The sequence below is a fragment of the Stegostoma tigrinum genome, chromosome 11 (genome assembly GCF_030684315.1).
Source record: "Stegostoma tigrinum isolate sSteTig4 chromosome 11, sSteTig4.hap1, whole genome shotgun sequence".
NCBI lineage: Eukaryota > Metazoa > Chordata > Chondrichthyes > Orectolobiformes > Stegostomatidae > Stegostoma > Stegostoma tigrinum.
The window spans coordinates 34949992-34976999 of NC_081364.1; the positions used below are offsets into that span (position 1 = coordinate 34949992).

Here is a 27008-nt window from a genome sequence, read left to right on the forward strand (position 1 = left end):
GCATCACTTCATACCAAACTGGCCCAGTTCCCATTAGGATCACTCCACACACAAGAGGAATATCTCCAGCAGAGTTACTGATAGAGAGAAGACTCCACACCAAGTTAAACCTGATATTCTCAGTTCAGGATGAGGGGTGTACAGAGGGTTAAACAGCAGCAGGAACACTATTGCTGGCCACATGCCACCTCCAATCGAGAGACAGTTTAATTTAGGGGAAGACCTTTGGTGCTGGAACCATGGAAACGGCCTTGTATGGATCTGAGGTGTAGTTGGGTCTCATCACTTACAAAATTCAAGTAGGTAATACAGTCTTGAACAAAAACATAGATCACTTGAAAGCTGTTACCTCACAAACGGGGCAGGCGCAAAACATTCCTGGCCCCTCAGGACAGCCAGAGACCTGTCAGAAACCGTAGGTTCTCCCCTTCCAGCTTGTGTCGAGCAAATCTCAGAGCCCAAATGGATGCAGCCTCGATAACATTACCGCTGGAAAAGGAGGAAGAAACTACCAAAATACTCTGGATGCGAGAGATGGGTTACAATCTGGTTACATGCTACTCATGTTAGAGTCCAAATCAGAGGAACCAGACTTAGGGCAAAAAACACGCAAGAAAGGCTACAAAACAAAGACCAGGCCTTCATCCTCAGACTTAGGGGAAGGGCTGTAGTGATTGGAACCAGGTTGACCTCATTGATTACAAGGTCATTAATTGGGGTTGTTAACCTGGGCCAATCAGGAAAGCCCCGGCTGGCGATAAAACCAGTAGATTGGGAAGGGTAGGGATCAAATCAAATTAAACTTTGAAGGGGGAAATAAAACACCTCCAACTCTATTTTGATTTGATCTCTATATTCCCCTTCACTTTTTCTTTCATGTAAGCATTGCTCCTACCAAGCTTTGCTTGTTACTGGTTCATTGGCCACATGGGTGTTTTTCCTAGTGGTGGAAATATTGAACAAAATTATCTTGTAATTTTACCGACTCCTGCACTTACACATCCATGGCACAGGTGCTGTGGGGAAAAATAAGCACGATTACTGTATGACGATCGCAGAGAGGAGGAAAACAAATATAGCCAGGAGGTTAGATTTAGAATCAGTTCAGGTGAGTGACTCCGAGCTGGCTGGCCACAGCCAGTGTATGGTGCACAAATAACTAAAGGATGACTTGATGATTGATTCCCAGCCTCTGGAAAGTTATTTCAGTGTTAAATGCTGATGAATAGAGAGATTGGGAACTAACTTCCAATAGAATGAGGACATTGAGCCAGAAGAACAGATCTTGTGCATGATGCAGTGGCACTGCGTCAGACAATACAAGCCTGACAGGAATAAACTGATACCCAGTTCCGTTGATGTGAGCTGGATAGAGTAATCATTTGCTGGCTAACAATTGTTAGTAAATGACATTGAAGCCATTTGTGTGTTCCGGAGGCAAATGCAACTTTTGTTTATTTGATTGCTGTCCACTTCCTGCGATGACAAATACAAACGATTTTTTGAAGCATTAGAAGGCTTTCCTGGGCGTGATGGCCGCAACATGCATTACTGGTAAGACACTGGGTTACAGAGAGCATTCAGGTAAGCTTACCCAGCTAGAATGCCCACTACCCTGGTTTTATTTGAAGTCCTCTCTAATTCCCTAGTTATGCAGATTGTGAGAACACTAATTGCACAATGGTCCAAATGCAGCCTGTACCAATGATATATATCCCAATTTCCACAGTTGTGGTGTCAGGGATACAAGAACCAGAATCTACTTAACCCACAACAATTTGAGCCACACCTTCACTTCTCTAATCTTCTGTATCCTGTGCCAATTTATAAAAAAGTTTAGGTACTAATCAAAAGATTATTACCTGAGTGGTTCTGCATTTTGCTTTAGCATCTAACCTCTCATGTTACCACAGCATAGCACTAACAATTCTGACCATGTTTCATGAGAACTTCAGCCACTTAAATAAAGTATTACTCTTTGGTTAATGTATCAGTAGATAGTTGACAAAAAAATGACAGGAGGTCAAATTTCTTCTTGCCTTGAATACTGAGGCAATAATTCAAATCCTTCAGTGTTTATGATGGTAGCAAAAGATACAGAAAAAAAACTGTTCAGATTTTAGAAAATCAACTTGTGGATGATTTCAGGATTGATTTGGAGTTAATATCTTCTCTCCAACAAGCAGCTGCTACAATTGGCTAATTAATGGGCTAGTATCAAAATAAACGGATGGAATGTGATTTCACTGGAGCTAATTTAGCTGAAAATATTATTAAACAAGTCATTACATCCACAACCATCAAATCTTTCTGAAAGATTATTTTGGACTAATTCAAGGCAATCAATGCACCACTAGAAGGATGACCCAAGTTCGAAGTAATGGCAGCAGGCCAGGAGCATCTGCAAACCCAGCCTCTGAAAGAAAGTATTGCAACTATCAAAAAAGGTCCAGTAGAACATCAAACTCTTGCATGGGATGTAACTTATCTGAATCACAAATAACATGTCTAGAATTTTATGCCATATGCAAACTATCTTTTACCAGATGGCATTGCACCCATTTTGACCGAAGTCCAATTACCTGCATAAACACATTGTACCACACAATACTGCATGACAGCAAAACAAGTGGCCAACTTGATACACAGTAAAAAAAGTATTAGCCTTTACCTCCATCCAAGTGGTATATGTCAAGAGAAGACAATGCACATTGTATGCCAAGATGAGTACTGAAGCAGTGCAAGTATCATTCCTCTGCACATCTTACAAGAAATGTACTCATGAAATTGACCAGGCGGTACAGTCAAGATAAGTTAGCTGCTTATAGTGAGTTTAACATCCTATTCATCAGCATGATCCAACATTTCTGGAATGTCAAGACAATGCCTCAGGTGGATATCTGAAACCTTCTACATTATTGAAGCAAGACAACCTTCTACCATCCGTCTACCAGGATGTAGAAATTTACATATAACAGAGACAAATTGCGACAGCAATTCTTCCGAGTGGAGATGGGATATCAAATGATATCAAATCTACTGATCACGTTACTAATCACCAGTTTCAAGTTATCAAGTTTTTAAGCTGATGCAATGCTACATCTAAAAGATACCACTTAACCCAGCATTGACCCTCCACAAAGTGTAGCATTAAAGAAAAACTCAATCTTGTACAGGGTTTCCTGATAGAGAAGGGGTTCATATGGAAAGTTAATCATCAACTGACATGTGCAGTACCATTTCTTGAGTATCGTCATCTTTCTTCAAAGCCTATCAATGTATGTGAATATTTAAATTCATGTTACTAAACATTTCATTAAAAAGGTGCTTAAATGAGATACCTACCCTGCACAAACTAAGTTGAAAGTTCTGAAACACTAAACTATGGTCAAGTCTTGTCAAGAAATAGATGGCATATCCAAACTGCATGTCATTAATCACCTGTCACACGGGAAGATGTTTTGGACTCTTCAGACATCTTGCCAGATAGCCACGCAGCTCCAACAAATGATACATATCCTCAACTAGCACAACAGGGCAAAGCTACACTGCCACGTTATGATAATTATATAAGGAACATATCTGATACAAATCGCATTTCCTAGGCCTTAGCAGAATGAATCCAGATAATGTATCAATGTGCATTCTTGTACCGATTTAGCACAAAAAGGAACTGCCTTATTTTAAAAAGGGAAGGCAGAGAATGCAGGATAATGTCCTACAATAACACTCCAGACCAGATGAGCTTGTGCCTTTGGAGCATTTACAGAACCTTACAGCATGTGACATTTCCTTATAAAAGGCATGTAGTTTACCTCCAATTACGTTTTGCACTGGAGTCAACATAGCATGCATAATGTACAACAATATCAACAAACACCGTCTGTATGCAAGTCTTTGCCTTACATTACATGGACTGACATATATGAAACCATAAATGGTGCCCCAGTGCACATAAGTATTTGTCTTTGAATCAAACACCATATGTCAGTTCTTTTCAGTTTTAACTCATGGCTAAGATTACTGTATTTTGAGAATGAAAGGCACTTGGCAAATCAAATCACTTTTACCTTGTACTTATGAATCTCCCCATCAGCAATACGGAGCTTGAGTGAAATGGTAACCTTACACTCTCCGGCTGTTTGGGACTTGGATTGGAATGGTGACCTTGGATATTTGGATGAGTGTGAAACTAAGTAATTCTGCTATGAGATTTCAAGCCATTTAGGTTGTAGTGTTCCAAATCTAGCCATGTCCCTAGTCAAGTTGTTCAGCTTTATTCACTGTCTCACCCATGTTGTAAATGTGCTGGTTGCCTATGGTGGAGGAGTACAGTTGGAAGAAACATTATTCTATGCCTAAGCTAAACTGAACCTGATGCAGCGTAAAAGATACGTCAAATCCTGTATCAAATTTCTTCCAAACTGTCTCAAAGTTGTCTCATTGTAAGCCCAACACAAGAATTGGCAATTCCAGATTTGGAGATTGCAGAACTAGAAAACCATAGTAATGAGAACAACAAAGAACAAAGAAAATTACAGCACAGGAACAGGGCCTTCGGCCCTTCAAGCCTGTGCCGCTCCAGATCCTTTATCTAAACCTGTTGCCTATTTTCCAAGGATCTGTATCCCTCTGAGAAGCATTGCTTGGACCACTGAAGACAGAGCAATAAAATGTGATACATATGTGGTCACTGCCACAACCTTTGGGTTGATGAGGGTGGCATGAAATTTTAAATAATGGAAGAGAGAAATGCCAATTATTGTAATCCACAACTGTAAGATCATACAGCTGTGCCTTATGCCATGCACAAGCCTTTACCACTTCCATAGGGGCTGTTCACTTTCAGTTCTGATCATTAATACAGAGTATCACTGAAGGGCTTGCTTGAGAGAGTGAGTATCATTTCGGTGGCCTAGCCCTGGATTTTCACAGGTTCTCTCTTCCCTGACGTACATTTGTAAACTCCATGGAGACCGCCTTCTGCACACAAAGCTACCTCAACCCTGATTCCCTCTCTGTCTGCTGACTATCCTGTCTCAGATTTCACTGTAAAATTCTCCACATGGGGTGGATCAATAGCCTTATTCTACTTTCGACAGTACATTTGTCTTGGAGAGTAACTATTAATAAGTTGTTACTGCATGTTGTGTGTGGAGCTTGGACAATGCTAAAATAGGTCGCAGTGGCTGAATATGTCACCACAACAAAATAACAGACAATGTGTGATTTAGAATTTCTCCTCTTGAGGTATCACCGGCAGCAGGTACAATCTTTAACGTAATCAGCACATCAAAATATGTGACAAGCTTTGCAAGCGAATATGGCAAATGTTCATTTGACAACGCTGTCAAAAACCTTTGCTTGTAATCCAGTCAAGCAAAATGTTAAAAACAAGGCAAATTTTCCTTTCAAATGAAAAATAACAGACACCAGAAAAGCTACCAGTAGATCAATTTACAATTATCAATTTAAATAGGTGACATTAAAAGTACTATTTGTAAGAAACACTATGTTCATATTGGTTTGTTAACCTTCAACAATTTAACTTTACCTTCACAGTCTCTTTTCCACTCGATCGGCATTTTTTTATGCAGTGCTAACTTCTATCCATTTCCACTTCAGCTAAAAATTCTTGTGGGAAGAGCAAGTCACGACTCGATCTCACCCGTGGGTTTGAAATATTGACAGATCCAACAAATCAAGCAATACTTCATGCATAAAATTCATTAAATAGACAGAAAGAGAAATTTTCCAAAGTACTATTTTTAAAGGTTGTCAGTCAAATATGGAGACTTCAGTCTTCAAACAAGCAGTTCCACAAATGGAACAAAACACTCTTTAACTCCACTAGACCATCTACAAAGTGGAAATACATCTTCTCTAAGACTAAAGGTGAATATTGAAAGAATGAAACAACACAACGGTAAAAAATCATTTTGCATGGCTGACATCAAAATAAGACTCAAACGTAATAAAAACTTTCCGTTGTTGAAAAGGAATTACTTTTTTTTCTGTTTACACTCCAGAACAGCTGTCATTTCAAAATATTCCTTGAGGAGGAATCCTAACAAAATATTTTAAAACCTTAAGATGCAAAACTTTCTCAATAATGGGATAATGGCCACTTTATAAATACCAAACTGCATCAAAATCAAGAGCTCTTAGAACAGCATACAATCATGTTATACCAGCAATAAGACATGGGGTTCAAAACTGTATCACCAATCTACAAATGAATTAATTGTTCGGTAAATTAGAAAAACTAAAGGAGAGTTGAGCAATTGGTCCTGAAACATAGTGGTCAATGCATGTTCAGCCTGCTCTCAAATCAGTGATAATGTGACACAGTTCCACTGAAGCTAAATGAAGGCATTTGTCAAAATATCCTTAAAGACTATAATATTGAGAAAATAGTCTTTGGAGAACATGAAGATACCCCAATGAGTTACGGGCTCATCTCGGTTCATTTATTTGCAAGCAAAGTGTTTGGTCATTTTGTGTGCACATCTGTGTGTTAGCCAACTGAAACAATTGTCCAAAAAGTCATGGTGACTTTACATTTAAAAATAGAATAATTTATCACTCCCCTTTCTTTTCATATTTAGCTTATTGTGTTACATAGAATATAGCTCATCAGCAAAAGCCTGATGATTGTCTTAAATGGTAGTCGTAGAATTCTGAAAGTGTGACAGCAGGCCCTTTGAGTCCACATCAACTCTCCAAACAGCATCCGACCCTGACCAAATCCCTGTAAACTTGCATTTCCCATGGCTAATCCACCTAACCTACACATCTGTGAGCACTATGGCCAATTTACCATGACCAATCCACCTAACCTGTACATCTTTGGACTGTGGGAAGAAACCAGAGCATCCGGAGGAAACCCACACAGACACGGGGTGAATGTACAAACTCCACACAGGCAGTCACCTGAGGCTGGAATCAAACCTGGATTCCTGGTGCTAAGAGGCAGCTGTGCTAACCACTGAGCCACTGAGCTGTACTCTAGGCTTTTGTTTTCCAAATACTTTTACAAACTTTATTTATTAATCTTGAACACCAAAAATATATAGTTTTATTATTTTAAGATTAAATAACGGATAATGCATATGGATATTGCTAAACAGAAATTTAATTGGCTTATATTTTATCCAATTTGGATCAGAGTTGATGCAGGTGAAACTAGCTGCAGCTGGAAATCCTGATGTCAGCAAAAATAATTGCTTCAGAAAAAACAAGGAACAGAATAGGAGTTGTAACATTTGGATGAACACAAGGATTAATTCTCAGCCATTGGCAAAAATATTTAACTGGTTGGCCAGAAATTCCAAAGCCTATTGAGTTCAAGCAGCCACCCCTCGGGTCTTCCTGCAAGATGACAGTTTGAAATGTCAAAACCAAATGCATTTCAAGATAGAAGATTACTTAACCCTCAGTTCCTACTCCTATGAAAAACAAGCTTCATCAATACAGCTGGACAAACTCATTCCACAATACTTTTTATCCAGAATGATTCATTAAAGCTGTTTGTTGATATATTTTATTGCCAGCGATGCGGTTCAATTTTCCTTAAAGCAAGAATTAACTTATGGTCAACCCACTCAATTTGTGAAATGTCAAAAATTAGATGTAAGAATTCTACAGGAATAATAGACATAGCTTTAAAAAAGACACTTTAAATCAGAGACAAAACTCTATGAAAAATGTCAAGCTCAAAACTATTTTATTATAGTTTTGTTCTCATTTTACACTATACGTTTCACAATAAAATTCATTGTTTAAACCATTAATACTAAATGCAATTAGAGAGACATTCAGAAAAACCTGGCAGCTAAAGTCCCTCAATAAATCAACAAAAGTACAGTTTATTTTTAAAATGTTGCAGTTTTTAAAAGCACAATACATTATTATTGTTTTTAAACATTAACCACACATTTATCTAAGATAAATTGTAAAACTAGTTCAAGCAAAGAAGGCAAATCAAATTTACAAGTGTTTGGGCTTTCAAATTCCAAAGAGAGCAAATTATAGTTGATACAACAATACAGTTTAGTTGGCTAACAGCATTCAATAGAAGAATGAATGAGTTCTAATCCTGTATGTCAGCTTCAATATTCTAAAAAAAAACCTATAACATGGAAGTGGATCAGTGCCCAACAGTTAAGGTAAACAGCTTCTACTAAAATGAACACACCTCAGAAGGCGCATCACTTCTTTAAAAACATGGGATGACTTACACTGTCATCGATTATTATTGAGTTCTGCAGTAGAGACAGAAAAAAGTAATCAAGCACAGCAACTGAGACATTTTGCAAGATAAATGGAGCTGCCCTTTTTTTTCATTTTAAATGTTGAACAAAAGGCGATACGCTATACTAATAGGTCTTTGAAATATCCACCTGTCCTCACAGCTCTGCCAGAGGTTAGCAAAGTCAAAATACAAAAAGTTCAGAACTTTCACTTTTGCAGAAAAAAGCAAAATAAGTATCTGTGCTCCCTTTAACTAGAAGCAAAATTCCTCCAGAGTTACCATACATAGTAGCTTCTTGATGTGTCAACAGGCGTAGGTTTCACATCAGAAGAACCATCTTTTTCCTTCTCACTATCCCCCTCCCATAGATTTATAAGTGGTGGATAAAGCTCATTCAAGGGAATGGAAGAGGTCTTCTGCATGTACTTCTTCAGTGAATGGTGATAGTTTTTCCTCTTGAGGCGTTTGGCAATGTAAACAGCTATTGACGCAATGCTAATGATGGCAAACATTGAGCCCATTACAGCTGCTAGAGCTGTACTTGTTCCCTGGTCAGAAATATCCAATGAGAATGCCACTCCCTTTGTAGTAACATTGACACATGATTTCTGAGTCTGCTGGTGGATATTAGAGACAGTAAGACAGACTTCGTATTCTGTTGAGGGTTGAAGGTGAGTCAGGTTATATTCATGCACATCCACGGGAACCCTTGCTGTGTATGTAATGTGAGGGTTATCAATCTTCATTGTAGCTGAAGACCACTTCAGATTAGAAGTCATGACATTTGAGTTCACTCTCCACGAAACCAAGATGGAGTGGGACTCAGCTTGCTTTACATATATTTTCAGAACCTGAGTTCCATCTAGCAGGGTTCCATTAACTCGAATGGTTGCAACTCTTGTATCAGCTCCCTCAGAGTTTTGAGCAACACAAGTGTAACGGCCAGAGTCCTCAACGCGAATGTGAGAAACTTCAAGAGTTCCCTCAGTGCTCAATTTATATTTATCGGACAGAATGTCGACTGTGATTTTACTTCCAAGCGGTGTCACCCAGTAGATTTCAGGTTCAGGCTCTGCCATGGCACGACAATCTAAGGAAACTGTCATATCAATGTCTACATTCAGATGATTTGGAAAGGTTTCATGTGCAATCATTGGGAGACACTGTTCGGCTGTCTCCTGCATGAGAACTTGTTTAACTTGCTGACCTCTGTACTCTGGCGGCAAAGCGCAAAACATAGACTGAGGCTCCATGAACCGAATGGTTGTTTTGTTTGAATTCATCCATTGGCTAACACAGTCACATCTGATTGGGTTGCTGTGTATGCTTACTTCACGTAGATTGGGAAGGTTATCAACAGTCTTTTGATACAGAGAATTTAATGCATTATTATTGAGCATCAAACTTTCAAGAGACGGAACTTCCCGAAATGCGTAGCGATGAATATATGATAGTTTCGGGTTGTTTGTGGCTTCTAGTTTTGTAAGCTCAGGCAGGTTATCCAGTGCATATCTGTCAATAGAAACTAGTTCAACCATATTGTTAATACCGAGTTCTTTCAAACGAAGCATGTTTCTGAAGTCGCCTTCTTGAATTTTACGAACAGGGTTCTTGTTTAAATCCAGGAATTTCAAGGCCGGGACCTTCTGAAGGGCAAGTTGGGGCACTCTTACCAGTTTATTGTCATAGAATGAAAGACTTTCCAGACTATCCAATCCTACTAGTGCATTCCCAGGAACTTCTGTGAGTTCCATTCCAGCTAAAACCAGACTCCTCAAATTGCTGAGAGGTTTGAAGTTCATATCCAGGATGCCAATTACTGGGTTTTCTCCAATCATGAGGATCTCCAAATTTGGTGTGGACACAAACCAACGGCTGTCAATCACTCTTAGCTTGTTGGAATTTAGGTGAAGACGCAGCAAATTCTTTAAGCCAGAAAAGGCATTTGCAGATATGCTATTGATCTGGTTGTGATTTATATACAGCTCCTGGAGATTGGTGAGATCCTGTAAGCAATAATCAGGCATTTCTGCTATCTGGTTCTCCTCTAGATGCAGAGTCGTCAGATGAGTAAGGTTGGTCAGACCTACATCTTGAATATTGGTAAAATTATTCTGAGAGAGGTCCAACTCTGTGAGGTTAAACATTTGCTCAAATTCATCAGTTGTCTTGGCAATATTGTTGCTCTGAAGCAGAAGCACCTGAGTGTCAGCCGAAAGGTTGCTAGGAATTCTGGTCAACCGAAGATCATTGCAGTCCACAGTAGCTGCTTCTCTGTATGTTGACTGTGGGGTGAACCATGGCCGAATTTCACAAACGCATAGCTGAGGGCATTCACTAGACTGTGGAGATGCTTCAGTTAGACAAAGAGTCAGAAAACCCATCATTACATGACAAGTGGTGGAAAATTTCTTTCTACACATTTTAAAAAACTTTTCCTGAAATGAATGACCAACTGTCAAGAGACTTGATGCTTGCAGCAAATCAATGCTTGGATGCAGAAAATAGACCCCTGGGTACAGAAGGATATCTGGTGCTTTTCTAAAATGCTGGGATTGATCACTACCCTCAGCTGTTCTTTTCCTCACTGCACATGTTGAAAGATTTTTTTTCCTCAGCTATGTCTTGACTCCAGCAGCATCTGCAAAGAGACAAAGAAAAGTATCAGGTTGTGGCCTGAAAAGGAATGCAGAACACAGATTCTACAACATAATATTGGTACTCAACTGCAATTAATGAATTAGAAGTAAAAGCAAACTACTGTGAATGCCAACTGGAAGTTCAGGAAAGAAAATCAAACATTTGCTCCAGTTTAGAAATGGCCATAAAATATTCCTTGTAGTTTTTTGTGTGGTATTTAATCCTAAAAAATTTTAAACATCGTTCTTGATTATGATAGTCAAGGAAACAGGCATAATATCTACATTTTTATATTATTTTAAAATACATACAGTATGTAAAAGTGTGCTAAAATATTTAATTCTTTGGCTTGAGATCACAGATGCTCTGTTACATTTTTCATCAACACTTGGCTATTTTCATTTTCCTTTTCACAGCTCTCCCTCATCCTTGTAATTCTCCACCCAAGAGAGCAAATATTCTAACTGTTTTAATAATTGCACAGTTGCTTGGCAGCTCACAAGAGGAGCCCAAGGTGAATTAACCTCAATTTCAACAGCTTCACTTATTGATGGAAGCCAAATCAGTGGGACAGTCAGCAGTGCCACACCAGGAAATAAAGCTCACTCTTCTCTAGTCAGAAGGTCATAAGATTAAGATCCACTTCGATGAACACAATCTACAGTGACCCTTTAGCACACTGCTGAGGGAGTGCTGCACTTTGGAAAGTGCTGTCCTTTGGGGAACACAGGCTCCTAACTTCCTTCAGCAGGATTTCACAAAGATTAGGGGAATTGTGCCTGTATCTGGGCCAATATTCAGACCTCTACCAATAGCCAAAACCGGAGTTTGAATTGTTTTATTCACGTGTGTAAGTTGACAGCAGCAAAATGAAATATCAACAAAGTATCAAAAATTTGCAGGTTGCAGAGTCTTAAACAAAAAGCAACCGAAAGCACATCTTGTGTAATTAAACTGCTCAGATCTTCTGACCAGAAAATAATCACTGAAGTGTAGGCTGAAATTGCACTCAATTCTGAGTTAGAAACGGAGATTTGGAAGTTTACACTGACTTATCTCAATAGTTGGCCAGGTACAGTCAGAGGAATTAAAACATGCTCTAACTCCGTTTAACAATGAAATTAATCTCCCAATTCACTGCTGACCACCACTCAAGTGTGGGTTCTGATCCAGATCAAAAGATTTCGGCCAACACGTATTAAGTTATCAGCCATCAATTTCAAGTGAAGAATATACATCCTTTCTATATTTGACAAAATAGATTTAAACCTCAATTGCAATTGAATTTATTTTCAAATTATTGAGCTGGACAGCTGAAGACAACTTTAATGACTTTTAATGTGATTGCTCAACTGACAACTTTAAATGGAACAGGTTGCACTTAATGGATTTTTGGCAGGCTAATGATGGAAAATTAAAATGCACAGAGACCATTTCTACGGGTAGAGATAGAAAGTATATTCATTTACATTCCCCAAAGCAAAATGCCAAATTGTGCAGTCAGTGGCAAATTAACTTTCTCTATTTCCAACAGATCTAAGAAGCAGGGTTGTTAGGCAATGTGTGCACAGGACAAGCAACTGTGGTCTCCTCCAAAGAAAAATTTCTTGTAGCCTGTTGAATTCTTTGTCACAGAAAGTGGTTAGGACCAAAATAAGAAGCGGTTAGATATAGTTCTTAGAGCTGAAAGGACCAAAGGGTATGAAGGAAAGCGAGAACAGGGTACTGAGTCAGATGATCAGCCATGATCATATTGAGCAGTGGAGCTACCTTGAAAGGCCGAATGGGCTACTCCTGCTCCTATTTTCTGATTAAAAAGAAATTGTTTCCTTAAACAATTAGGTTGAAGTAATGTTGATTAGCAGGGCATACAAACTACGTGGAATTAAAATACTTGATGCCAGATCACATGTAGAAAGCAAAGATCAAGAGATAGTAATGAAAAAGAACTAAAAAATTGAAAATATAAATAATATTGAAAAAATCTCTAACCACAACTGGAAACTGCAGGAATGAAAATCCACACTGAGTAGCATTAATTTTCTGGACAAACTTTGCTTAAATTAAGTTCCAAGTTTCTCAACTGTCAACAGTAGTTGTCTTGGTCACACTACAAACTTCATTCTGTAGCTGCTAAGTCCATCCCTCTCCTAGATGATAGTCGGAGGCCAAATCAGGCTTTCTGCAAAAGTAGTGCTAAAAATTAACTTCAAACTATGTATCACAATGATTGCCTATTTCCACTTGTTTGTATTTCTGATTATCTTAAACTTTTTGTTGTTGAAGTCTCATCCAAATCTTTGCAAACCCAAGATCTAATTATTCTGCTGTTCTACCACTTTACATTCTCCCTAAACCTTCCATTCTCCCTAAACATTCCATCACCCAAACCCATCTGCCAGTGTCTTTACTTATACCAGGTCCAAGATACCCTCCATTCCTGCGTTCGCTTACCTCATCTGTTCTTAAGTGTGCTTTACTGTCAAAGATGCAACATAATTACATGTTGTTGTACTGCAGGAGTAATGTCATAATTGGTCATCGGTACAAATGCTCAATTAAGCAAGCACTAACTTCTTTCTGGTACATTTTGCTTATGTCCATTAGGGAAAGACAAGACCATCTCACCAGGCCATGTATTTAAGACAGTGAGTCAGTTGACAAAATGCTGTTTTTTCTAAATTAACAGAGCAGCTCTGATAGCAATCTTCTTAAAAACATAGAAAATATGAGCAAGAAACAGGCTTTCAATAATTCAAACAGGAATTGCTAAAAAAGCTCAGCAGGTCATTCGACCTGAAGCGTTAACTCTGATTTCTCTATACAGATGCTGCCAGTCCTGCTGAGCTTTACCAGCAATTTCTGTTTTTGCTTCTGATTTACAGCACGCACAGTTCTTTTGGTTTTTATTCGATAATTCAAACCTGCTCCACCATTCAATATGATTATGGTTGGTTATCAAATGGAGTACCCCACGGCCGCTTTCTTCCATACCCTTCGATCCATTAGCCCTATGAACCACATCTAGCTCCTTCTTAGAAATATTCAATGTTTTGGCACCAACCACTTTCTGTGGCAGAGAATTCCACAGGCTCAATTTTTGGGTAAAAAAAAAAATCTCCTCATCTCAGTCCTAACCTTAACCAGTGTCCCCTGGTTCTGAACTCTCCGATTATCATGAACATTCTTCCTGCATTCACCTGACTTTGGTATCCAACTGGGCGTTCTATTACCAGGAGTTGATGCTTTATTTCCAAATAGCAAGAGTTGCCTCAGCCTTATTAATACTACAAAATTCAGACCAAAATTTGGTTCCTTGAGCTATCAAAAGAAATTAATTCCAGCTGGTGCGAGATACAAGGGCCCTGCAGGTTTTACAGTTTCTGTAATAATTGAGCCAAAATTACTATCAAACAAATCAAAACTGAAAGTATACCACTTCAGTTAAATATTGAAGATTACAACACATCTTTTTTAAAAGACAACTTTACCATGCATTGTCAGCTTGAATATCCTTTATCATGTATTTCCACAAATCAATAATTGGTGTTTGCTGAAACTTGAGCATGGATGGGAAAAAAAGGACTTTTATGAGCCTATACACCTTGCATTCACAGGACTGTTCACAACAGAATTCAAATTACAGAGGAAAACAACAATTATACCGTGTGAGATGAGCTTGATGACGCATTGATAAGGAATGGATGTGGATGTTGCCATGTGCCATGCAGTTTGATGAGAACTGACAGTTAACTGCCAAGCTTTGTTTCAATTTGAACCAAGCTTGTTCCCTCTGATTAGTTAAGGTAAAGCTGTGATGCGTGAACCAGTGAATGTCTGTCTTTTTGGTTTTACAGCAGCATTTTGTTGGTATCAAGCACATTCCTATTACCACTGCACAACAACAATATGAAATGTCTAGCTTTACTTGTTACAGAGGCATTTGAGATACCTTACAATTTTGACGTAACTGGAAGCACACCAGGCACTTTTCAGCACTAAACACGACAGCCTTAGACCCTGTCATGAGTTTGTGTGTCATACAGCAAGGACATGATCAAAATCAGGGTAGCCATTATCCCACAGGATGATTTTGATTCACTCTTTTCAGTCATAAAGAACATATCTACACATTGCATCCTGTTCCTACTCAACAAAATAGAGGAAAACCATTCTCTGGTTCATTTATCAGGACAATACCTTAACCAGAGCAAACTTGTCTCATTTAAAATTTAAAGAAACCTTGGCAGTTAACTGTCAATCATATAGCTTGTAGTGACTTTGCTGAAGAATGTACCAAAGTCCAATTTCCAAAAAAATCAGCACTCTTCACTCAGCATCCTTTTTACTTACTTCTTACAAATTGTCCTGATGAGCATATAATTAAATAAATCAGTGAGTGTCTTTTTATTTAATTTTAAAAGAAGTGATGTTAAAAACATTAGTTCTAACCTTCAACTGGCTAGGTATTTGTTAGCCAGCATTCTCCTACATTGATTATCGTACCATTCCCTCCAGATATTTTCCTTATGCCAGGTAGAGCTCATTTTCCTTTTACAAACAGATATTCATCTTTTATAGATAGTGCTGTATAATTCCAGTTGTTTTACTGCAGCTTTGGGGCTTTTGAAATTAAAGATGTCAGTATAACCAATGCAGACATAATTCACACTTTGGAAACTATTATTATAACGATGTTACTTACATTTGATTTACAAACAGCAGATTGCACTTCAGAACAGAAACTCTAATTGGCAATCTTGGAATTGGGTTCAGCCTGCTACTCATTTATTACCAGGCCAATTATTCTGAAAATGTGACGGTTTTAATACGAAACGTACATAAATAAACTAAGCTCATTTTGGAAGGACAGTGTCTAATCAAGATGGAGCAATGGTAACACTGATCAGTCGATACCTTAATTTAGTTTTAGAGATTCTATTTCAAAATTATATATTTGGTGAAGAGTACGGAGTTATCCCCTGTGTTCTGGCCAATATTTCTCTCTGATTCACATCACAAAAACAGATTGTTTGGTCATTATCATAGTGCAGTTCATGAGACTTTGCTGTGCTTCTTGCATTACAGCAGAGACTATACTTCAGAAGTACTTCATTGGCTGTAAAGCATTTTAGGATGCCTGGTCACAGACACAATATGCATATGCAATCTTTTCTGTTACTTTATGTGTTGGGTATTTATACATTGGAGAGAACTGACAAAAGAGCAGACAGACTTTCATTTTTTCAGCGTCTTTGATAACTTCAGATCATCTCAAGGAATTGTGGTTGGCTCAGTGGTTAGCACTGCTGCCTCACAGCACCAGGGACCTGGATTCAATTCCACCCTCAGGCAAAGGTCTGTGTGGAATTTGTACATTCTTCCTGTGTCCGTGGTTTCCCCTGGGTGCTCAGGTTTCCTTCCACAGTCCAAAAGATGTGCAGGCTAGGTGGGTTGAAGGTGCTAAATTGCCCATAGTGTCCAGGGATGTGCTGGCTAGATGGATTGGCCATGGGAAATGCAGGGCTACAGGGCTAGCATAGGGGGATGGGTATGGATGGGAAGCTCTTTGGAGAGTTGGTGTGGGCCCAATTGTCCAAATGGCCTACTTCTACACTGTAGCGATTCTGTGATATTTACAGCCAAGTAAATAATTCTGGAATGGGAAAATGTTACAGCCAATATGTCCACAGCAAGTTCCCAAAATAGTAATTTGATAATGACAGTTTGTTTGGTAGATTAGAGTTTGATTACTGCTAAAAAAAAATTGTCATAATGAGTGCAAGACAACGGAAAAAGCACAACAATGTGACAATGACTAAATTGTCCGCTTTAGTGATGCTGGCTGAGGAACAAATAATCTCCCAGGTTTTCAGTAAGTATCCCATCCCCACACTTCAAATAATATGATCAAATATTTTTCTACCCATGTGAGGCAGTAGAAAAAGCCTCAGTTTAATTCTTATTATAACGAGGAGGCCTTCAATGATGCAATACTCTCCCAGTACTTCACAGATTTCGATTTGCCTTTTGTTCTCAAGTCTTCAGAATGAGGCTTGAATGTCAACCTTCTGACTCAGGCAAGTCCAATGCCAACCGAGTCACAGATGATACTGAAACATTAAAATGAATTCCACAGTGCCATTTAGCCACTGCAGGAAGCCCTCTTTATTTCCATTGAGCATCAGAGAGCAAATGACCTGAACACTTCCCAAAGGAAAGCCTAGGAGCCCCCTTGGGGGCAACTACACTGGAGTATGAGCTTCATTGGTTGGACCAACTGATGGTAATTGTTACTGTAAACAGCGACCTTTTGTTTAACTAATTGTAGTTCACATTATCATTGTGTTTCTTAATCACAGGACCACATTGAATACAATGAACCATTTTATTTCTTTCTCTACAAACATGTAACCCAAACAATACACACATCTCGGCATCCACATCAATGTGTCAACCTTTTGTTAAAGAAAATCATTGCTCGTGCAGCTGTGTTTGCAACGATTTGTTTGATATGTTGGAGGAACAAGATAGAAAAAGGCTTCACTATTTTTAAGCAAAAGTAAGTGTTTCTGAATATATGTACCTTACATATATTTACATTGGAAAGAATTATTCTGTGCATTAGAAATGATTCTCATTAATAATCAGTGTTAAAAGTGTACTTGAAAAAATGTTGTCAAACATGTGCCAATTGAAAATGGGAAAATCGTTACAGAATAGCTACAGAATTCTTGGCTACCCAATTCTACAAGGTAAGCTTTCAGCTGGTAAGCAAAGAAACTTTTTTTCTCTGAAAACTCAAATTATGAGTAACAAAAATTAACTTCATGCTTTTCAAAAAATCTTCAGACCCCACTTGTCTAAGCTTGATAAGCATTTGGAATGAAACTATCATGGAACACATAGGAGTGATTAAAACAGTATTTTTAAAATTTCATCATGATACGCTAAGTTTTCACACTAAAATTGGGGATTAGTAAGGCTTTAAAACCTAGTCAAATATTGCAACTTTTCAGAACTCAGAATCAGTTAAATTTGGCACAGAACCAACCACCAGTTATGGTTTGCAGTGACAGCACTGAAATCATTCTGTTTTTTTTATCTGGATTGCCTTTCAGGAAATATACAAGATGAGCAATGAGTATATAATGGTCATTATTTAATATTCTGTTATTGTGCTCAACACAATAGTATTTTCAAGGAATAGGTCTGTCTACAGCAGATTGACACAAAAAGCATTGCTTGTCCTGGGACAACTTTAACCCAAAACTGGAGTGCTACATTATTTTGTAGCAGAGAAACAGGCCATTCGATCCATTAATTCCAGGCTGGTTCTTAAGTCCCATGTGAGTCTATTCCCACTGTCATATTTAACAATCATACTGGGATTATGTCATTAGGTAACACAACAACAAAAGCCTATAAACAATATAGAGATCATCCTTTTAAAATGAAATCAACCTGAGGAACACAATATGTACTTACAGTCTTCATTGTCAGAACACTGTCCAAAAGGGTCACTGTCCAGTTGTCAGCCAATAATTTGTCATGAAAATATGTAGCAAGTCAAGTAAACTCAAAAAAATTTCAAATTATTTTTCTTCATACTGAGAATGAGTGTTAAATGCACTTTGTAACAACTGTTTCCAGGGATGCCCAAGTACGCGTGGCTGACTCAGGCAGAAGATTTTGGGATTGATCTATAAATTTTATTTAGTTGATAGAACAGCAGACGCATTAAAATTAGTAAAGATAGGGTGGGGTCAGCAGAAATTAAACATGGCTGTGATTTGTTTTTAAACAGTGATTTCGCGTGACACGATGAGGTATGAGAGGTCACAGGATAAAGACACAGAAATGGACTTTAATCACAGATCAACCATGACCTTGTTGAATCTTGGATCAGGTTCAAAGGACCAAATGCTCTACTCTTATTCCTTTGTTTCTTTCCTTGAAAACTCATTTTGGATGGGCTCACACTCAGTGATGTTAACTTAACTGTCTGTGGCATTTTGTCACAGGTCAATCACGAACAGATCGTTAGAATTGAGACAACTTTTCTTTTAAATGAAAAGGAAGATTTTTAAATAAAATCGGATTGGTGAATTGTACGCTAACCTTTGGTACTACCCTTGGTCCAAATTTAAAAATGGAGAGGATCGCCCAATCCATAATTTAACAGAGGAAATACTACATGGTAACCACATAAGCTGATAGTTAAATCAAAATGTGTTCCCATTTATATTTTACTACGTACATAGTACTATGTTTAAAATTAAAGAGGACAGAAGATACTGCAGTCTTTCAAAATTATATTTGTGGTAAAATTAGTGATTAGCAGGGCAAGTCACTGAACAGCATGAGGTTGAACTCTGGTAGACCACTGGTGAAATGGATCTAATGTTACATGCATCTGGGATGAGTTGTTCTATTTACAACCTTTCACAAAAGCATTGCTACATCCCTAGCAAAAGGTACTAATGAAACAGATGAAAAGAAGATGTTGCCTTTCGAGATAGTAGGAACTGCTGATGCTGGAGAACCTTGAGATAACAAGGTTTAGAGCTGGATGAACACAGCAGGCCAAGCAGCATCAGACGAGCAGGAAAGCTGACGTTTCGGGCCTAGACCCTTCTTCAGAAAATGATTTCAGGTGGTGCATTTTTACAAGACTTTGACAGAACAGTGTAGAAACTATAGAAATGTGAAAAGAAAGTTAAATGCTTTGAACTACCTGAAAAAATTCTAGTGGTTGACATGTGCTATTCAGTTTAATGAATTGGATTTATTTTGTGAGGACCCCTTGTGTTCAGTTGTTCAATGCTTTTTCTGAAAGCACATGATTTTTCTGAAGAGATGGAAATTTTCTGAAGAACGGTCTAGACCTGAAACGTCAGCTTTCCTGCTCCTCTGATGCTGCTTGGCCTGTGGTGTTCATCCAGCTCTGCACCTTGTTATCTCAGGTCGCCTTTAGATGTGCTTTATGCCCTTGAGACATACCAACTCCTTGCTTTCAGTTTCTCTGGAGTCACACCCAAACTGTACGGTGAGCAGTCAAGATACACATATGCACGTGCACGTGCACATACACCCATACACACACAAACACAATCAAACATTGGACAACTGAACACAAGCTTGGGAGGAATTGACGATGCTTCTTCAGTGATACAGCTTGGTTGTCGATGCAGTTACAGGGAGCACTACAGATTTGTAATTCATATCGTACATACCAAGAGTTTGCAGAGCATATTTTTCACGATTAGTCATAATATACATAGGTACAAGGACCGAGTATTGTGATATTCTACTGAATGGGTTCCCTCTCATGTCTTCTTTCATGATGTACAATGCCTCTACGTAAGATGAAAACCGGGGTCCTCACAAAATAAATCCAATTCATTAAACTGAATAGCACTTGTCAACCATTAGGATTTTCTCAGGTAGTTCAAAGCATTTCAGTTTCTTTTCACATTTCTATAGTTTCTGCACTGTTCTGTCAAAGTCTTGTAAAAATGCTCCAGTGAGTTGACAGAAAATATTTAGATGGTTTAGATTTTGCCCAATTACCATTTTTCGGAAAAATACCCCCCCCAAAAAAACCTAAAAACTCCCCACTCCAAATACTCTTCAAATTATGAAAAATGCAGAGATGTCAAGTAAATGTGTATCGAGCTCAATCCCAGCCGAAGTGCTTTTCATCTGTTTCATTAGTACCTTTTGTAGCTGTAGGTTCCATTGCAATCCCCATGAAAACTAATTGAAAGACTGGCACGTTGCTGGCAATAAACTGCAGGATGACTTCAAGAATTTTCCTGAAAAGTACAGTTTATTTGGCTACATAAAACCATAGACCCCATAATATAACTTAACCGATTCTACTTTCTGTCTGTCTGTGTATCTCTGTTTTAGAAAGTGAGTGCATATGTATGTAGGTTGTTGTGTCATGATAGACTTAACCAGACCATAGAGCTGCTCCCTCATTAGAGAGAGGCAACTGGTGGTGAATTAGCCTGAGGGCCACAAAGCCTCAGGCAAGGGGAGAGGTTGAGAAAGACAGTCCTTCATGATAACCTCAGCCAGTGTGGAGATTGAACACATTCTTTTGGCATCACATGGTTTCACAAACCAACTGTCTAGTCAGCCGAACTAAACTCACTCCTCCATGTATGTACGTAAGGTCTTTACAACACTGGTCTCAGACTCTAAGGACTACACTTACTACATGGAAGAATATTTCTATTATAGTTCAAAAGGAAGACACTAAACCATAAGTTAAATCCCAAGAACGTTCCTTCTTTCTCATCTTCCAGAGCTTCAAATTAATTTTGCTCGTTTTTCCACTCAAACATAGTCAGGAAGTGACATCTAATTAAGTTATACAGAGTTACAACAAGATTATCATTAAATGGATTTTTTGACTTGAATTAAACCAGTCACAATTTCAGATGCGGAAACCTTAAGTTTTTCTAACATAGTTTCGCTGCTGCTGTCAGCTTTTGAAATAGACTCTGAAGGGGGAAAAAAAAGCCGTCATGATTTTCTGACAATGTGTAACTGTCAAAGGAAGTATTCATAAGAGTGTTCCAACATCACATAGCTCAGCCTATAGCTGTGTCTCAGCTGGTTCACAAAAGTAATTAAAAAGGTGTTTATTTGGATTGATTGCATATTCCTGAGGGAGTGCATTTTGAGCACGCATCCTGCGAAATTAAGCATGACATCACATCAGTTCAATTGTAATTAAAAGGTATTTTAAAACAAAACATGCAGAAGAATTGTAGCCTACACATTTTTTTCTGAAAGGCAGTGTCATATCAATCTTGTGCACCTCAATGTTAGAATTAACAATCTGCACAACTCTGTTTTCCATCACCTCACCAGAAATTTCTCAGCACGAAGCTCTAGATTACTTTCCAGCCTTCTCTATTACACTTAATCTACAATGTTCCTAAAAGCCCCCATTTGACAAAGAGGTAATCATCTAACATCACTTTCTATCCTCAGTATTAAACTTCCTCTGGTAACATTCTTGATGAAGAAGTGTCCTAAGGCATTTCACAAGTTAAAAAGTTTTATATAAATGCAAGTTTTTGTTCGGCAATGCTTCTGAAATAACTCCACATAGGCCATTATTCAACAAGTCACCCTTTATTCACACATGGAGAGTCCTTGACACTGATCCAGCTTCCTCAGAGCTAGCTCTCAGAGTGAACACAACCTCTGACGTGAGATAGTAGGAACTGCCAATGCTGGAGAATCAGAGATAACAAGGTGTAGAGCTGGATGAACACAGCAGGCCAAACAGCATCAGAGGAGCAGGAAGGCTGACATTTTGGGCCTAGACCTTCTTCTGAAATTTCTGAAGAAGGGTCTAGGCCCGAAATGTCAGCCTTCCTGCTCCTCTGATGCTGCTTGGCCTGCTATGTTCATGTAGCTCTACACCTTGTTATCTCACAACCTCTGACATTCCTGTTTATATCTGTCAGTCAGGGCTCCCTGATTGGGGCCATTAATCTGGTCCAATCAAGGAACTCATTCTATGGGGCCCACCTGGCTGACCTGGTTACAATCACGACAGTTTCCTATTGTCGGAGAGGGTTGAAAAAACACAGGGTTACTAGTGCATCTATGCACTCCCAGTGGCCAAAAATATGGCAGCATTTCCAGAAGCCTGGGATTTCTTCTCTACGTGGTGAAAATGGTATATCCCAGGGAGACATTGGGGAGGCTGAAATAGTATGGTGTTGTTTATTTGTGATGAAAAGTCATGCTCCCAGCAAATTTGAATAAATGAAAATTACATTTCACAAGTTCCTGAATGATGTGGTGTCATTTGCAAGTCCTGAAAGGAGTAACTGGGAAAATATCCAAGTGATATAAATAGTTTTGCAATACAGTTAATGCTTGGTAGTGTTACACAGAAATCAAAACAGGCCATTCATCCCAAATCACTTATGCCAATGATCACACATCGTAAGTGTACTCCCCACCCCCATCTCCATCAATCCCACTAGAATAACGTTCCATTCCATTCAATGAAGGCTGTGGCACTTGGTACACTTGCCTTTATTAGTCAGTGCATTGAGTATAGGCGTTAGGCTATCATGTTGCAGCTGTACAGGACATTGGTGAGGCCACTTTTGACATATTGCATTCATTTCTGGTCTCCCTGTTATATGAAGTATGTTGTGAAGGTTGAAGAGATTTATAAAGATGTTGCCGGAGTTAAAGGATTTGAGTTACAGGGAGAGACTGGATAGACTCAGGCTACTTTCCCTGTAGCACTGGAAGCTGAGGGGTGACCTGATAGAGGTTTATAAATCCATGAGAAGCATGAATATGGTGAATAGCCAAGGTCTTTTTCTCAGGGTCGGGCAGTCCAAAGCCAGATGGCATAGATTTAAAAGTGAGAGGGGCAAGAGTGAAAAGGAACCTAAGGGGCAACCTTTTCACACTAAGATTGGTGCATGTATGGAATGACTGCGAAAGGAAGAGGTGGCAGCTGCTACATTTAAAAGGCATCTGAATGGGTACATGAATAGGAAGGGTTCAGAGGAATATGGGCCAAATGCTGGCAAATGGGACTAGATTAATTTAGGATATCTGGTCGTGTTGGGCTGAAAGATCAGTTCCGTGCTGTTCAGCTCTACAACTATGATTTTTTTTTAAAAAGTAAAATGCACTAATGCGATTTACAATTTTAATTTTGTAATAACCCAGTTAGGAGATTACATACAAAATCTAGCAGTTACTAATTGAAATCTGGCTGTTTTAAACTGTTACCAGTATGAACACAAGGGCTAAATTACATCAACTTGTACCATTGACCAGAATGGAAGTGTTCTGAAGACAAAAAAAAATCAAACTGCACAACTGTTGGCAACCATGCCAAAATTAATGACTTTTAAAGATCAATTTTTGTTCTGAGAAATGAAAGAGTGTGTATTAAGTGCTTAAACTTTAGTATCACAGGGTCATGTTTAATTCTCATACATGCAGATGAGATGCTTCAGCAGCTGAACGGTCAGTTACTGTCATTCAGAATAGGAGCATTCGCTTGAGGGAGCAAACCACGGTAGCCTCGAAACGTCAGCTTTCATGCTCCTCTGATGCTGCTTGGCCTGCAGTGTTTGTCCAGCTCTACACCTTGCTGTCTCAGATTCTCCAGCATCTGCAGTTCCTACTATCTCTGAAATATTTTTATAGAAGCTTGGTTTCAGTGGAGCCCAGAAACATGCCTTTGCTACTGATTAGGAATTTTCACAAAACACAGCACCTTTCAGTAATCGCTACTCAGTTCTTTAGGAGCATGAACACTTAATCTCTACACTGGTACTCATGTAACAATCTCATTCAGAAGGCCATGAGATTATAGGGACGAGACTGCTCACACAATCTTAAATCAGGTACTTTCCCCATGTTTACCTATATGTTTTTTTTTCAGGGGTGTGCGTCTGACTGACATTTATCACTCATCTCTAATTGCACAAGATGGTAGTAGTGAGCTGTCATCTTGAACAGCTACAGTCCTGGACTATGCTGTTTTTCGGAAGGAAGAACGTAGATTAGATTCCCTACAGTGTGGGAACAGGCCCTTCAGCCCAACAAGCCCACACTGCCCCTTGAAGCATCCCATCCAGACCCATCCCCTTATAACCCAAACACCCCTGAACACTATGGGCAATTTAGCATGGCCATTCCACCTATCCTGCACGTCTTTGGACAGTGGGACGAAACTGGAGCACCCGGAGGAAACCCACGTAGACACAGGGAGAACGTGCAAACTCTGCACAATCGCCCGAGGCTGGAATTGAACCCGGGTCCCTGGTGCTGTGAGGCTGCAGTGCTAACCACTGAGCCACCACTCTGCCCTGAGGGTTTTGACCCAACAATAGCAAAGGAAAGGTAATATAATCCCAAATCAGGGTGTTGTGTAGTTTAGAGGGAAACATGTAAATGATGAGAGTGTCCATATTATCCTTTCGTCAAACGTGGTTGCCAAAACTAGGAAATGTACCAGGAAAAGCACTAAATTGGAACATCCTACTCCAGAACAAAAAATCTACTTATAAAAAGGTGGAAGTGCAAAAGGTAATTATTCCTCATTCCAAAACTCCCCCATTCTCACAAAGATCAGAAGTTTTCACATCAGTTGCAGCAGCTCTATTTAAATGACTGGCAGTGCACAATGACCTTTGTGCTTTTATTCAGGTGCACTAACAGCACTGAAGATGACCCATCACTAACACTGCTACGTCAATGGCCTAACTATACTTAGCAACAAATTATGACGTTTACACTCTTTTGTATTTTCAGAGTGGTTATTTCTCCCACAGTGATAACAACAATTCTGAGGTTATACTTAAACGACAAATTATTTTGTAGTCTTTGAAGATGCTGTGAAGGGGAAATGCTTCACTTTAGTTCAGTCAACCATTTCCATCTGAAACATTTAAAAGGTATGCTTCTGGTATAAAACAAAGTACTCAGTGATGTGTTTGATGTCCTAGTGATATATGGAGATGATACATTTGTTTGTGTGTGAACAGGTGCTTCATTTAATGTTCTTTTTGAAGTCTCTGTTTGTATGCTTACAGCTTAATTTCTGTTCCTCTGTCTCCACATCTGGCCTCAATTAACAGCACATAGAACAGAGAAGAGTCAACAGGCTCAAAAATTGAACAAAGGAAGAACAATTGCACACTACACTCGGGGCGAAAAGATTTCATAAATGGCATGTTCTTTTTTCTCATTATTTGTCAAAAAAGTGAATTAACTAGCTGTGAAACATACTTATTTCAAAGAAACTATTAATCAAAATTAATAGGCCACTTAACAAGAAATTGTTTGAATACATGGGTATAAATCATGAAGATGTAAGCTGAGGCCTTAGAAAACCAATTGATCATTTCTTTGGTGATAAGTAAGGTGATACCTGGAGCACTTAAGCTGTCTTGTAAGAACTTGTGAGTCAATTTGCTGCAGCTTGCACAGCCTTTTAGCGCTACTCATTACCTCAGTTTTGCAATGTGTTCAGATAGATATTTGATGTAGTAAGAAGGTAGCCATATCACAGAATCCCTCTTCATCGTCTGTCAAAAGGTCATCCATTTGTCCACCAGCTCAGGACATTCAGATTTAGAATTTTTTTGCCAACTGTACCAGATAACATTTCAGGTGGACAAATCTCCTCATCTGTTGCGTACGATTAGCACAGTAAACGCAAGCCATTGCGGATCGTAATAATGTGGGCGCTGGTTCTTTCCTGCTTTTGAATATAAAACTATGCCTGATCACTTTTTACAAGTAAATCAAAAATAAAATGTTCATCTAGGACATGAATTTACCTTCATTCCTTATCATTTCAACCAGAATTTAATTTGACTTCTAAATATTATTGAACATTAACTAAAGAAAGACAACGAAGGAGATGGTGGACTGCCTGTTTAAACCAAGGCAGTCCTCGAGACAGGAGATATACCCACGGTGCTGATACAAAGGAAGTTATGGGACTTTCATGCAGTAACAGTAATGGAACTGCAATATATTATCATATCAGGATGGTCAGTAGCTTGGAGGAGAGCTTGCAGGTGGTGGCATTCCCATTCTAGATGGTAAAGGTCACAGGCTTCAGAAGGTGTTTCTGAAGGAGTTTGGATGAGTTTCTGTCGTCCCTCTCACACACCGCTGCCACTGAGCAGTGGTGGTGAAGGGGCTGAATTTTGAAAATAATGAATGGTCAAATTCCAGATGGTGTCAAACTCTGAGTGTCAATGGTGTTGCACCCATCGTGGAAAGTGTAATAGTTCATTTTACTTCCGACTTGTAAGGATGGTGGAAAGGAGTTAAACGGACAGAAGGCAAGTTACTCACCACATAATTTACAGCCTTTGGCCAGTTCTTGTAGCCACTGTATTTAAATGGCAAGTCCAACTCAGTTTTCGGCCAGACACCAGACTGTTTACATTAGGAGACAGTAAGGGCCACAGATGTTGGAAGCTAGAGTCAATATATGTGGAGCTGGAAAAACACAGCAGGTCAGACAGCAGAAAAGTCAAAAGTTTGGGCCGAACTCCTTCAACAGGACACAGTCCTCAGATGCTGTCTG

General features: G+C 38.9%; 1 protein-coding gene across 6 annotated transcripts in view; it reads right to left on the reverse strand.

Moving 5' to 3' along the window:
- Positions 1–7705: 7705 nt before the first annotated feature.
- The window catches only part of lrrn1 (leucine rich repeat neuronal 1), a 47616-nt gene continuing 28313 nt past the window's right edge, over positions 7706–27008 (reverse strand). For 5 of the 6 annotated variants that reach the window (XM_048547825.2, XM_048547826.2, XM_059649898.1 and 2 more), the window contains one exon: positions 7706–10895. In XM_048547825.2, the coding sequence (XP_048403782.1) occupies positions 8530–10677 (2148 nt within the window). In that variant the 5' untranslated portion in view covers positions 10678–10895 and the 3' untranslated portion in view covers positions 7706–8529. Of the gene's footprint in view, positions 10896–15346; positions 15370–27008 lie in introns of those variants that run through there. The other variant, XM_059649900.1, reaches the window with a different exon arrangement.